This window comes from Amblyomma maculatum, chromosome 3 (genome assembly GCF_055883805.1).
Source record: "Amblyomma maculatum isolate TAMU_Amacu chromosome 3, ASM5588380v1, whole genome shotgun sequence".
Taxonomy (NCBI): Eukaryota; Metazoa; Arthropoda; class Arachnida; order Ixodida; family Ixodidae; genus Amblyomma; species Amblyomma maculatum.
Window position 1 is genome coordinate 128,138,366 of NC_139346.1, and position 14,630 is coordinate 128,152,995.

General features: G+C 43.3%; 1 protein-coding gene across 1 annotated transcript in view; it reads right to left on the bottom strand.

Annotated features, from left to right (window-relative positions):
- Positions 1-14,630, bottom strand: part of LOC146195985 (monocarboxylate transporter 12-like) — a 58,344-nt gene that overhangs the window by 19,169 nt on the left and 24,545 nt on the right. The window contains exons 2-4 of the mRNA XM_084597987.1: positions 5,577-5,678; positions 4,196-4,311; positions 481-627 (exon numbers count right to left, since the gene is read on the bottom strand). Of these exons, the coding sequence (XP_084454113.1) occupies positions 481-627; positions 4,196-4,280 (232 nt within the window). The 5' untranslated portion in view covers positions 4,281-4,311; positions 5,577-5,678. The remainder of the gene's footprint in view (positions 1-480; positions 628-4,195; positions 4,312-5,576; positions 5,679-14,630) is intronic.

Below are 14,630 nucleotides of genomic sequence, written 5' to 3' on the forward strand. Positions count from 1 at the left end.
TCTTAAGACATCTGCGTTACTTGCGAAGACACCACAAGTGTTATTTTCTTCATGTCGCTTTTTGAGAAATGTCCATTTCGGCAGCTTCAACGATATAGCACTGGTTGGCTCTACGTGAGCTTTAGAAAGCTAGAGCCTATCTTGTTGAGTGACAGGTGGTCCAATCCTATAAAAGAATCTTTCAGAGTGCGTATAGTTTGTGTATTTTGCTTTGTATTGTAATAGTCTCGAGCGCCCAAGCCGTACACGGGTCCGAGTTAGGGCCGATAGTAGGAATAAATGAATCAAAGCGACAGATGTAGATAAGTCGGAAAAGGCGAAGTCAGGGCAATAACGGCCATTCATTCATTTCCTGATTTTGTTCACGTTGTGAGACCATTGTTTTAGTCGAAATGTTTCACTTTCATTAGAACAACCGCCAATACAATGTACACATACACTCGTAGTTCGCTTTCTTCTCCACCGGCACCAGTGTCTTACCTGCTAGGTAAACAAGTCCACCCATAAGCATAATGGGCCACGACCCTTCGCTCCTGTTCACTTGGAAGGTGTCCAAGATGGCCACGAAGAGGAAGCCCGCAGACCGGCGTCCCGCCATGGCGAAGAAGCATGCCAGGGCGCAGGCGCCTGAATTCAAATAAAGGCAGTTAAGATACCGGCATGAATTCGCGGATTGAAAACTAAATTGCGGTTAGTAGTAGTATATATGCACAAAGCAGTAACAGCACGGAATTGATGCTTCAGTCGAAATGTCAAGCCTTCAAAGTTTAAATACTGGATAACTTCACACTCCAAAAAAAAAAGAAAAGAATAAAAAGTGTCAAAGGTGCTGCCCAGTGGAGAAGGAAAACATTTTACGGTGCACTACTTGGCGAAATTCAGACCACAATGCATGTGTTTCGGGACGTTGCCGGCAGCGTTGAATAAGTTTCTGGAGAGAACTTCTCAGTACCTATAGTTCATGAAGTCACTGTCGCTGAAAAGAAACCTGCGCAGTGCAATAAAAATCGCTCTTTAGAAGATTGCTTATTAGAATATGTTTTCGTAGAACATGCTAGAAAATTTCTTATATTTTATTCCGCAGTCATACACCGAAGCGTGGCCTTGTGGTATTGCATCTGCCTCGTGTTCGGGAGGTACCAGCTTCTATCCCTGGTGCCGCTGGATACCCACCGGTTTTCAATGGGTACAAGCTTTTCCCCGGCCTGGTGTTCGGCTGTTTGGGTCGAAATGTTTGGGAAAGTGGTCATAGGTCTCAAATAGTTGCTTCGATGTGGCAGTGATCAGTTCCGTCATCGGACAACAATAAGTCCGTCAGTTTCAAAAAGCTACTTCAAAATTTAGTATTCAGCATGTTTTCGTCGAAAAAATGTTTGTATAATAATAGCCTGCGTTCTGTTCTTGTATCACGCTGAGCGCATACAGCTTGTTCGGTCAAGAAAGCATCGGTGGAGTCGGCACCACATTTCGGAAGTATTCGGGCGGAACTATTCTGATTGGTCGACGTGATTATAATGTCAAAACATCCTGACCCCGTGCGGGAATTTCAAACGCCCTCCGTCAAAAATAAAGAAACATAATTGAGGAAGGGTCCAAATGAAGTGAAAAATGGTGACTATGTTCCTCTGATTGAGGTATTTCAGAGTTTAGAAGCAATTGAATGAACCGAAATGTGTCACCCTTCGGGCTTGAACACAGGTCCTTTGAACGCCAGGCGGGCACGCAAAACCAGGTGGGGCGAGGTTAAAGGGAACCTAGTGAACGCTTTTTGACGCGTATGAGTTACTGAGGTGTGTTTTGGATGTGAACGGATATTACATTAATAATAATTTTGAAATTAAAAAATTTTAAACCACAAAAGTTAAACATTCGCGCAATAAAAATGCGGTGCAAAGGCTCTTTGCTTCTACTCTTAAGGTAAAGCCACCCTTTTTTACCATCCGCTTAATTCTTAATTTATTCACCGCTTGTTGCTTTATTTCCAGTGTTCCCTGGCATATTACTTGTCATTGTCCTGTCAGAGTATATTTCGATTTGTTTTATTCTTTATTTCTGGGCTGCTATCATTAATTCATTTCCTCTTGCGTTATTTTAATTGTTGTATTATGCTATATACTAAAGTATTGCTGTGCCAAGCTACCACTGCTGAAATTTCATAATTCATTCTACATACATCAAGAAGCACTGACAATAACAGGCAATGGCAGTAATTATGTGTCACAATTTATGCGATGTTTGATGCACTTTCATTTCCGTGTGACGTCGCAACGCTGCGTGGCCCGTCCAGATATTACCTGCGTTCTATTGAAAGCGAGTTCTCCATATATTGTGAGCTTGAACGTTACCAGCTTACTGTATGCTATAAATAGACAATTCACCATGATTTTCTTCCGTTCGTGCAGCGTCTGTGTGAATGCTAAATTTTAACGGGCACCATGAAGAAACCTAAAATGGTTTTAACGGCATTGTAAAAATGAATCCTAGAGCCAATTCTGCTGGGCGAACCAATATGAGCCGTCGACATGTGTTTCCTAATTACTCAGAGGAGAGGAATTTTACCGCACATTGCTTTGACGGCAAGCACGATGTTCCTGAGGGTCTCTTCCGCATTTGATATTACATTAAAGGATACTCACAAAGTCATTACAACGACAGAGGAATGAAAAAAAAAACATGCGAATGCGAAGAGACCGCCTTTGAAAGTACTCCCGCCTCTGGTGTCTTCCTTTGTCCCGCGTGTTTTCATGGCACAATGGGCTACCGCGATTCTGAATTTCCCTTCATAATCCGCGGGGTCCTTGCGTCAGCTCCGCTTCGAAATATGATTGCGACTTTCATAAATGCAAGGGCCTTAGCGATCGCATAGAGGGCGCTGACCCTTCTTTGCAGTTATAGGTCGTGCAGCAGCCACTCCGGCAGGAGCTAAACAGACAAAGCTAGCTAGGTGAGCGTGAATATATCATAATTCATAATGTATCCGGCGTGCGGCCAGAATGGTAGCTATCATCTTCATCTTCTCGACGCGTGACTCACCGCATTCGTCCTTGGCCCGGCATTACTAAACACAAGTGTGGCTACAGAGCTAGCTGCCCCACTATGTGCTAGAGAGTGCTTCCTTATGTGACAATCAAACCAACGGTGCCTAGATAACGTCTTTCACAGTACTTTCACAGTCACTAAAAAGCGGCCTGAACGCCACTACGATTTTGTCTGTTTCCAGCAAAGCAGGTAGTAAGTATAATTGGGACCGATATTGGTAGAAAAAATATTTCTGTAAAAGAGTTACTTCCGGAGCAATTTTTACTGGTACCGCAGTCAAGTCGGAGTTGTGAAGAACTGATCACTTATATTCGGACCGTCAATTATGGCCATCGTAAACAATTGAATTGAAGCAGGTATAGTTTGAAAACAAAACTAAAACAATGGCTGGCTATTTTTCATCCGCCCGAGCCTTAGAACGCTAGTGTCAGTTTTAAATTTGACCACATTCAGCGCGATATAACGGTAAAGGCCACTTTTGGACAAAATGTTTGGGCCATTTCTAAATGTTTTCTTAGAGTGCCATCTGAAATAAGCTTCAGTTTGAAATGCCATGACCGACGAAACAACACTGCACTACACGAACATTGTGATGTTAAACGCAATATACAAAGATTTTAATCTGCTAAAGGTAATGTTGCACAGCTACAACGCCTTTCACTTGTAGTGACAATTTTGATGTAAAGATAAAAGAAAATATGTACGCTATACTTCAGGTGAGTAAGGCGACCTCTTTCTTTCAGTAACGAAACATTTGTATGCCCTGCGCCGCATTTTCAGCAAACCCGTTGATTTTAAATTCCATCAATGTTTGTAAATATAACAGCAGGGCGTAAAACCGTTTCTATTTTTGGTACAAAACCAGCCATCACAGTTACAATTTAGGCACTTCAGGGCCCTCCTAAAAACCAGTCATTTATTATGCATTTGGACACTCTCAGTGCGCATTTCGCATAAAGATTTCTCCATTTTTCTTTCGCTTCTTGGCACGACTGTCAGCACATACCCAAGGCGAGACGCCTTGCGTGATAACCACCTGCTAATCGCTAAGCTTGCAATGTATGCCTGGAGGAGCTTCTTGAACACAGCAAGCCAAGGTCGGGTCAGGCACACAATGGGACCTCGTGATGCCACGGACATACCCTCGCCTGCTTACCTGCCACAAGCCAGCTGTGAATGCTATCCGGTCCATGCTGCGGCACATGCGCGCAGCCGTGCCAACGACGGCGGCCTTCTGGCATGGTGGGAACCGTCCTCCGGCTGTAGCGGTGGCTGCATTCGTAAGCAGCGGAACGACAGATTCAATTAAAAATTATTCTTTATCAAAACGTTAGAGTAAGATGTAAGCTTCCTTTGCATTGAACAATGTTTACGGAGTATGAATGAACAATGACAGCCTGCAAAAATTGTTGTTTTGCAGAACTGCACTTTGGTTCTTCATGCAACACGATCCGTGCAGCTCCAATCCGGAAGAAGCTAACATAATATAGACGTCACGTGCTCAGGTTTTATATTTAGCACGATTGAAACCATTACCGGGATAATGAGAAACCGGATATTGAGGTTTGCCCGTCCAGTTCTGTTCATTAAGCCGAGTGATTTGTTTTTGCAAGAACTTGTTCATACATTTAAAAGAAATGTGCCTAATAGAAGGCGAAATATCGTAATACGGGGCTGTAGTCTATCCTCATAAAGCGCACTACAGTCAACAGCGGTCTCTTAGCCCCATTGCGTGTTGATTACAAAGCAGCTCTTCGCGCATTAGAAGATTAAGCAGAATATGTACACCTTTACATTTATGGGAATACGAAATAAATACAACTCCGGTAAAATAATTCTATTGTTATCCTCATCGACATTTTGTAAATCTCTGCAGAAGCTTCAAACTGAACCACTGTTGTCAGCGAATGAACAAATATTAGTAGAGGGAAATGTCATGCCACAATATTTTCACAGCTAGGTTGAATGAAATATTGGGAAAATGTTTCAAGTACTGTGTATACACTTTCCGCTTTTGTTGATAAGAAAGAGTGACCCTGAAAGCTTTATTTATTCTCTTTAAGATAGAATTAGAGAGACGTATTCGACTATTGAGACTCGGCCTTTGCGAAAGATTACAAAGCATGATGAATGTACAAGGCGCAAGCGCATTTATTTCACGCCTCGTCCTTAGGAACGCCAGATTGCGTAGATTTATTAAGAACTTGGGGCTTGTTTAAAGAATCGTAACCCTGGAACGGTCGCATTGAACGACAGCATTCCTGCAACAAAGAACAACTGTTTCAAGATTGGGCTAATTACCGCAAATTTCAGTTGAAGTTTATCACTGCATCACCAAACAAAATGAAAAACATCTAAATGACATTTCTCAGATTTTTCTACAGCTGCATGCAACCAAACCATCAGAGCAACGATAAAAGAAGAAGGATTCTAGAGCGAATGAATGAAACTAGAGCGAATGAAATGCAGGAGATAGGCCGCTAGGACAGAAAAAAAAAAAAGGACTCGTTCCGCACAAAAGTGTGTACTTCACTTACTGCACGCTGTCCTCTTCACAAGCTGAGCAGTTATTTGCTCACTGATGAGCGAGCAGAGGTTGCTGTTTAGAGTCCATGCGGGGTACGGGAGGTGTTCTTGTGCTGCAAAACGTCGCGCAATAAAAGTTATGCTTTGGGATATACGATAGCCTTCGTCAGCGTTACACACTATGGAGCATATATAAGAAAATTCTCGTAGTCGAGTTCGACGGTACAGTGAAGCAAGTTAGTGGATTAGTCGATTTTTTGGGCTTAAAGCAATGAGCGAAATAGAAAGGGAAAGGCAAAGTGCAAGTAGAGGGCAAACACTTACCGGCAGCTAATTTTCAGTTACAAGTACAACGTGTGCAAAGTGCGCTGCTTTTATGATGTAAGCAAGAAAGCACTGATTTATCGATGTTTATGTACTATTTATTACGGCTGCATTGAGCAGATTGAGAAAGAAATGTGCAATAAAGTACTGAAACATTCGTCAGCCACGCGTGGATTCTACAGACATTAGGAGTCTGAACAAAATGCATGTGTACAACAGGTCTGTCGAAAGAGACCTGTTGACAAGGCAACTGACGACCTAAACCCAGGCACAGCGGCAGTTAAAGCTGCACTGTGGTCAGCAATATATATGCTGAAAGCATAGGAATATTTCTGCAATTTTTAGCATACATCTTTTCAAAGATTCTGCAGTTTCCTTTGAAATTAGTTCGCTGCTGTATACATCGCTTGATACACCTTTTTCGATACATTGCTGTTAGCCATTCTGGCTCATTAATGCCACTACCGAGGCACGAACTTTTCTTATCGTTTCGTACGTTTTGTTTCTTCAATTTTCTTAGTTTTTTGTTACATATTCCGTTTGCATAATTCGGTTTTTCTTACTTTGTAAATAAAAATTTCTTATTTCATTTCTAAGCTTTGCCCTTGTATTACTTTATTTTAGATGTTGGTGCAATAAAAATTAAGGAAGTAGTCTTGTTTTATTTAGAAACCACTTCATATACGAAAAAAAAGAAAAACAGAAGAAAGAATTCTGTAGAAAGAACTTTAAAGTTTCCAACAGTTGTTTTCCGCTGCAACTCTATTATCATTAGCATCGACTAGGAGACGACAGCGAAGACTAAGGCTCCCGCACGGTTATGGCATTGAGAAACAGGGAAAACCTCAGATCAAATTAAGCGCTTTACGTTGCATTACTGAGACGTGCCAAGAACTTCAAACCACGTACACGCAACGCCTCACGCTATCTGATGTACCCACAGCATGAAAACATTAAAGAGCACTGCAAAATCTGCATTGGAGTAGAAAGCACGGATGCTGCTGCTGGTTGCTTCTAGTTGCCTAATTCACTTCTTGTTTGCCGATTTTAGTCTTTGGTACTTTCAAATTGCGCGCACATTCCTTCCTATGCCTTTCTTCGGCTGTACTTTCGGTTGAATGACGTCACATATTCTACCTCGCATTATTTCACTTCTCGTTTAACCATTTTAATCTATGGTACTTTAAAATTGGGCGCCAATCTCTTCAGATGCCCTTTTTTCGGCTCTACTTCTGGTTGCGTGACGTCATATCCACAACGGCATTCTTTTTTCTTTTTATGCTTTCGCTCCCACCTTCCTCCCTTCCCTTACGCGCGGTTCAGGTATTCACAAAACAAGTGTGGCAGGTTCTGCGCTTTTCCTTTCCTGTGAACCAATTATGTTAATTATTACCTAATTAACTTATTGGCCTAACTATTTTTTCGGCAACAACATTCCATCACCCTCTATCGATTGACATCATTCATTAACCTCTACCACTTCTCAACTACTCACAACTGCTGCGGACACGTTCTGCGGACACGGTCTGCGGACACGGTCTGCGGACACGGCCTGCGGACATGGCCTGCGGACACGGCCTGCGGACATTGTCTGCGGACAGAAATCTGGGAACATAGCGAAGTAATGCTTTCGCATTATTAATGGCAACCTCGAATACTGTGCCGCAGGATGCGGGATAGAATCCCGACCTTGGCGGCCGCTTTTCTGTGTAGGCGACAATCTTGTTGCCCATGCGCTGTGTGATGTCAGTGCATGCTAAAGAATTTCAGGTGGTCGAAGTTTCCGGAGCCCTCCACTACGACGTCTCTCATAGCCTTAGTCAATTTGGGACGTTAAACCCCAAAACGAAACCAAATAATGGCAACACTATCCCCGCCCAAAAGAAAGACAAAAGGGACCTGTTGAATTCTACACCGATTAGCTACTGCGTTCGCGCAAGGCGGCAAGACATGTAATCGTTAGTACAAGAAATCAAGTGCAAGCCTTCAGTACACAAATATACTAGATGTGGTTTTGAATGTATGCTCGCCAGACGCTACTAATTAAGCTGTTCAGAAATGTGCAGAACGCATTTGTATATATCCTTCATAAACACAGTAATCCGTTTATATAAATAGAGACAGCGCGTAGCTTCACTGCGAGAAGGCGTATTTGAGGCGCTAGAATTTATTTAGACGGACTGTAAAGAGACTGCAGACTTGCTACGCGGATGTGACAAAAAGTAAATAACACTGGAGGAAAGCGAGTGAACATTACCTCCGTTCTGTTTTTCGTGGTGTCTAACGATCTATGCCGAGTCCGGTGGGATATCAATGTGAATGAAATCGAATGGATAACCATCTACTGTTTCTCGTCGCCCTGATGAACTGAGGAGCTTAATTGCAGCGCGGAATTGAGGATTCAATCAATTTTAAACGATAGCTCGGAAGTTCGTGACACTCGGCTGTGAGCGTGTCACAAGACGTCCTGTGTACCCCCCCCCCCCCCCCCGCATCTGGCAAATGGCCTGAAGCAATGACTAGCATGCATGCTGAAACCCGGGACGTGGTACATGTGCATCTGAATGACATGAGCTGGTAGGCATTCCAGCAAGCACTCTGAAAGCCTTACCTCTCTGGAAGGGTGCACGAGTCGGTAAGAATTGGTTCCGCTAAAATACATCGACTGATCGTAAATTTGTTATTATCCAAACGTATGTGGCTACCACTAACTTCCAACTGCAAAATGATAATTACAACCAGTTGTGGAACGACAGCAACGAACAGATGCAATAAATGCGTCAACTATAATAGTAAGTCAAACCATTGTCGTTGGAAGTGTTTTTTTTTCTGCATTTTACCAGCTCTAGTACTGCGGTGCCTCAAAAGAAATATTCATGCACACTCTGCATAAAAGCATATTTTAAAAATTTTCTGCTGGGCTTGACCGATACACCAAACAGAGGGTTTGGCCGCATCTTTCAGATTTTGATATGATCTGGCTATTGACGAAAACTACCTAATTCATGCAGCATTTCTTAAAATCACCACCTTGTCTTGGTTGAGGATAGTACACGGTTCCTCTCATGATGATCCCACAGATAATGCGATGAGTTTGAATGCATAACACATTGATAATTTAGAGACCACTTTCTGGTTGTTTACTGCTGACGAAGCCATGTTCCGGTGTAGCCAAAGCACGACATATGCACTCCATTGCCCATTCATGGGCGAAATTGTTTGATGCATGATTTGCCTAGCAAGCTGCCCAGTCTTGGGCAGCCTTGCTGGTACATCGTAGTAGTAGAGGAGTATTTTTTACTGTAAGGTAGTCTTATGTAGCTGCACAACCGCACCTCGCGCATGTAGCCAGTGGTCGAGAATCTGAAGTGTCAACATTTGCCAAGCGTGCATTCAACGTCGTCTACAATGAAGACGCGTCACTTGTGTAGCGATAACGTTGGCTGAGCGTCTCGGTTTGAAAGCGGATACTAATGTGCGAAATTTATTGGAGAATATAACAATATTGATTGAATTTAGACATATGCGGTACAATATTTCTAGCTTCGAATTTTTAAGCTCTTCGAATTTGTTTGCGGCTAACAGCAAAAGAGTCAGAATAAAATGAAAGTATTTGCGCATAGTTTCTTTTATAAACTTAAAACATATGACCTTATCCACCCAGCAGAGCGCATAGTTCCTGCAGGAGATATTTGCGACACCATCAGCACAATTTTTATATTTTCTAAGGAGCTGAAATTATCACCTTGTAATATCGCGGCCAGATATCACAGGTAGCGATGGATCCCGCGGATATTTGCTGAATCCATGCCATTTTTATCTGCGGCTACCATCATTAATATTTTGTTGAGGTAGCAAACACCCTCATCCACACAAGCTTGATCCTTAAGTTTCAGGGGTAAGTTCACTATTCTGGTGCTAATATTGTGACTTTTGTCATTATAAAATTGTGATTTCGACCTTGAGGTCATGGTCTCCCCGGACCAGATGTTATTAATCACTGTGTCTTTCCCTATCATAAGCTACTTCCAGACATACAAATTCAACATTCCGAGCTGCTCGTCTGCTGTGTAAGCCACAATCTTCGACTGGTAGACTTCTTCCAAATATACAGTGCCGTCTGTGCAAAAAAGATATTAGCAGAGTTTAACCCAGGTTTCAACCTAGTTTTACAAACAGCAACTCGGGATCAACAAAGTGAGATGGCAAAGGTTAAAGGTTAGGGATTAAGTCCACAAAAATAATATTGGCGACCTTGGAGAGCTGATCAGTAAACAGCGTGCACTGCTACGTACAGCCTAGAGTAACATATAGAGGCACTCTAAAGTTATGGTGTGGCTCTCAAGGTTAAATCAGTGTCAAAGCAGACATATCCTGGGGAGGAACTTTTGCATTGAGTAGAGCACTAATTTCAAAACGTTTTTCACAATTTAGAGGCCTCCCCAGGTGAAAGTTTGTTCCGGAAATACAGTTCAAGCAGGGCTCACGAAGAATTTATTCATTTTTTGACACTTTTATTTCATGCCTGAAACTACTCACCCGGCTAAAATAAAGCAATGCGGTGGTTACTTCAATCGCTCGGTATTTGTTTTTCCAATAACGTGATTTAAAATACATTGAGGAGTTTGGACGCAGCCGCCGGAGTATCCTAAAATCGGCACAATATTTAGGTGTCACTTTATATTTCGCACAAAAAGAATACTTTAAAATAGGGTAAATACATGAGTAGAAGGAAACACAACGTGCAGACGGTGGGAACCGAACCCACGACAACCGAATATCGCGTCCGGTGCTCTTCCAACTGAGCTACATAGGCCGCTGTCCCACCTGCTACTTCCTTGGATATTAAATTTGTCTGTATACGAACCTTGAGAGTGTTCACCAGCGCCACCCTCTAACAAAGCGGTGGACGTGGAACGCCCTGTGTTACCGCCAGCGTCACGTATAACGTGATCAAGCGTGAGGGCGCAAGCTGTGCTAGAACCCTCTTACATTACATATGTTGCCTGTAACCGAATCTACAGAGTGTTGATCACGTCCCCTGTTGATCACGTTCCAAGCGACGCTCGCGGTATAGAGGACGTTTCACGTCCGCCACTGAGGAACGGTGGCGTTGGTGAACACTGTGTAGGTTCGGTTACTGGCAACATTAATACCCAAGAAGGTAGAAGGTTGGACTACCGTCTATATTGCTCAGTTCGTAAGAGCACCGAACGCGATATTCGGAGGTCGTGCTTTCGGTTCCCATCGTCAACGCGTTGTTTCTTCTGCTTTGTATTTAATTATCTTTCTTCCTATAATTCACCGCAGCAATAATTCAGGTCTCTAGCGAAGCTGTAACTTGACAAAATCCCCAAATTATGTACACTAATCTACACAGGTTATTGGTTTGATATATATATATATAAATATATATATATGGTTTGGTTTGGTTTGAGGGGTTTAACGTCCCAAAGCAACTAAGGCTATGAGAGACGCCGTAGTGGAGGACTCCGGAAATTTCGACCACCTGGGGTTCTTTAACGTGCACTGACATCGCACAGCACACGGGCGCCTTGCTTTTCACCTCCATTGAAAAGTTGCCGCCGAGGCCGGGATTCGATCCCGCAACCTTGGGAACAGTAGTCGAGCGCCGTAACCACTGTGCCACCCCGGCGGGAAATATATATATATATATATATATATATATATATATATATATATATATATATATATATATATATATATATATATATATATGTATATATATATATATATATATATATATATATATATATATATATATATATATATATATATATATATATATATATATGATTGGTTTTGTGTGTGGGGTTTAACGTCCCAAAGCGACTCAGGGTATGAGAGACGCCATAGTGGAGGACTCCCACACACAAAACCAATCATATATATATATATATAGTATATATATATATATATATATATGTATATATATAATATATATATATATATATATATATATATATATATATATATATATATATATATATATATATATATATATATATATATATATATATATATATATATATATATATATATATTGTTACGATGGAATAAGCAGGGGTGTTTATTTACAGTGCTGATGTAGCGGAACAAGATGAAGCCTACTAGCGCCCCGAAAACCAACGCTTCTTAACTTCTGCCACACCATCACCATCCTTCATCGTCGTCATTAGCGTGACATTTCCCCCTTACTCAGACGAAGCCCTCTGGGCGTGTTCGTGAGTCGTGCGAGGCTGACACGGCTTCAAGCGGGCAACATGACATAGTTCGGCTTTGGCAGACCGGCGACCCGATGCTGTCATGTGGGCTATTCCATAAGTTAAATCACTAATGCGTTTGACAACCACATATGGGCCGTCATAGTAGGCCAAGAGTTTTTGATGTAGGCCACGGCGCCGAATTGGACGCCATAGCCAGACTAAATCACCTACAGAGTACGTGACCCGCCGGTGACTGGCATCGTATCGCACTTTAGAACGTTCTTGTGAAGCACCAGACCGTAATCGGGCGATTCTCCGAGCTTCTTCGGCGAGACAGAGGGTCTCAGCCAGGCAGGGGTCTTCACAGCTTGTGAAGGGCAGGATAGTATCCAGAGAGTAGCGTGGCGGTCTGGCATAGAGCAGAAAAAATGGACTGTACCCAGTCGTCTCATGCGTGGCGGTATTAAACGCATATGTGATGAAGGGCAGTATGGTGTCCCAGTTCTTATGCCCTGCGTCCACATACATGGCTAGCATGTTGATAAGCGTTCTGTTGACGCGCTCAGTCAAGCCATTTGTCTGGGGATGGTATGGCGTCGAGTGTCGGAAAGTTACAGCGCATAAACGCATGAGCTCTTCAACAACATCAACAGTGAATTGTCGGCCCCGATCAGTGATGACAATTCGTGGCGGCCCGTGTCGTAAGATGACTGAGTGCAGCAAGAAAAGCGACACCTGATGCGCCGTAGCAGATGGAAGAGCGGCGGTTTCACAGTAGCGTTTGAGATAGTCCACGCAGATTACAATCCAGCGATTTCCATCCACAGACTTCAGAAACGGACCTACGAGGTCAATGCCTACTTGATCAAACGGTGCTGTCGGGGTCTTCACAGGGTGCAGCAAGCCAGACAGAGTTGCAGTTGGACGTTTGTGGCGCTGACATTGCTTGCAACTGGCAACGTAATGTTCAATCGTCGAGCGCATTCTGGGCCAGTAAAATCTTTCTTGAGCACGATGGAGTGTTCGAACCGATCCCAAATGCTCAGAAGTTCGATCATCATGCATAAAACGCAATACATCTGTGCACAACGTCTTGGGAACTACGAGTAGGTATCGCTGGCCGACAGGCGAATAACTTTTTCCATAGGAGGCCATCATGCACACAAAACCGGCTTGTAGGTACGTTGGCTTGGGCAAAGAGAGGCTGCAGACTGCTATCATTTTGCTGTTCCGTTTTGAAAACATTCGTGTCGGGGAGCGCTGGCTCGAGGGTCGATATATAATTGTCGAAATCGTCGCTTTCAGGTCCAGTCGTGACCATTGGCATCCTAAAAAGATAATCTGCGTCTGCATGACGCCTCCCGCTTTTGTACACCACGGCAAAGTCATATTCCTGTAACCGGAGGGCCCAGCGTGCTAGGCGACCACATGGGTCTCGAAGATTCCGCAGCCAACAGAGTGAATGATGGTCAGTTACGATAGTAAACGAACGTCTGTACAAATATGAACGGAAACGCTTCACAGCGAAAACTACAGCTAGGCATTCCTGTTCGGTGACTGTGTAGGTTCACTCCGGCTTGCTCAGGGTACGACTTGCGTACGCGATAACATGCTCTCGTTCATCGTTCCGTTGGACGAGGACTGCACCGAGACCGATTCCACTGGCGTCCGTGTGTACTACTGTCAACGCAGTAGGATCGAAGTGACGTAGGATGGGTTTCGATATTGAAAGAAACTTCAGTTGACGAATGACTCGTCGCAGTCTGGTGTCCAGTCAAAAGTAGTGTTTTTGTGGAGAAGGCACGTCAATGGGTAAGCAACGTCAGCAAAGCGATGTATAAAGCGTCTAAAATAGGAACACAACCCTAGAAAACTGCGCAACTCCTTCACTGTCTGCGGGGGTTTAAAACACTCAACAGCGGCAGTTTTCTGGGGATCCGGCATTACACCATCACCATTGACAAGGTGTCCTAGCACCAGCGCTTGGCGCTCTCCAAAGCGGCACTTTTTAGTGTTCAGAATTAGGGCGGCATTGTGCAGACAATTCAAGACAAGTACTAGACGGTCATTGTGTTCTTGCAAGGATTTCCCAAATATGACGACATCGCCCAGATAGCAAAGACAAATGTCCCATTTTAAGCCGCGCAAAACTGTGTCCATAAAGCGTTCAAATGTGGCTGGCGCATTACACAGCTAGAATGGCATAACATTAAACTCATAAAGGCCATCTGGCGTTACGAAGGCTGTTTTTTTCTTATCAGCAGGGTTCATTGGAATTTGCCAGTAGCCAGATCTGAGATCAAGACAAAAAAAAAAAAATAGGACGCACCAGAGAGGCAGTCGAGGGCATCGTCTATGCGAGGAAGATGATAGACGTCTTTTTTCGCAACAGAATTTAGACGCCGATAATCGACGCAGAATCGCCCCGAACCGTCTTTCTTACGTACAAGAATAACAGGGGCAGCCCAGGGGCTAGATGACTCCTGTATCACCTTCTTCCGTAGCATGCCCTCC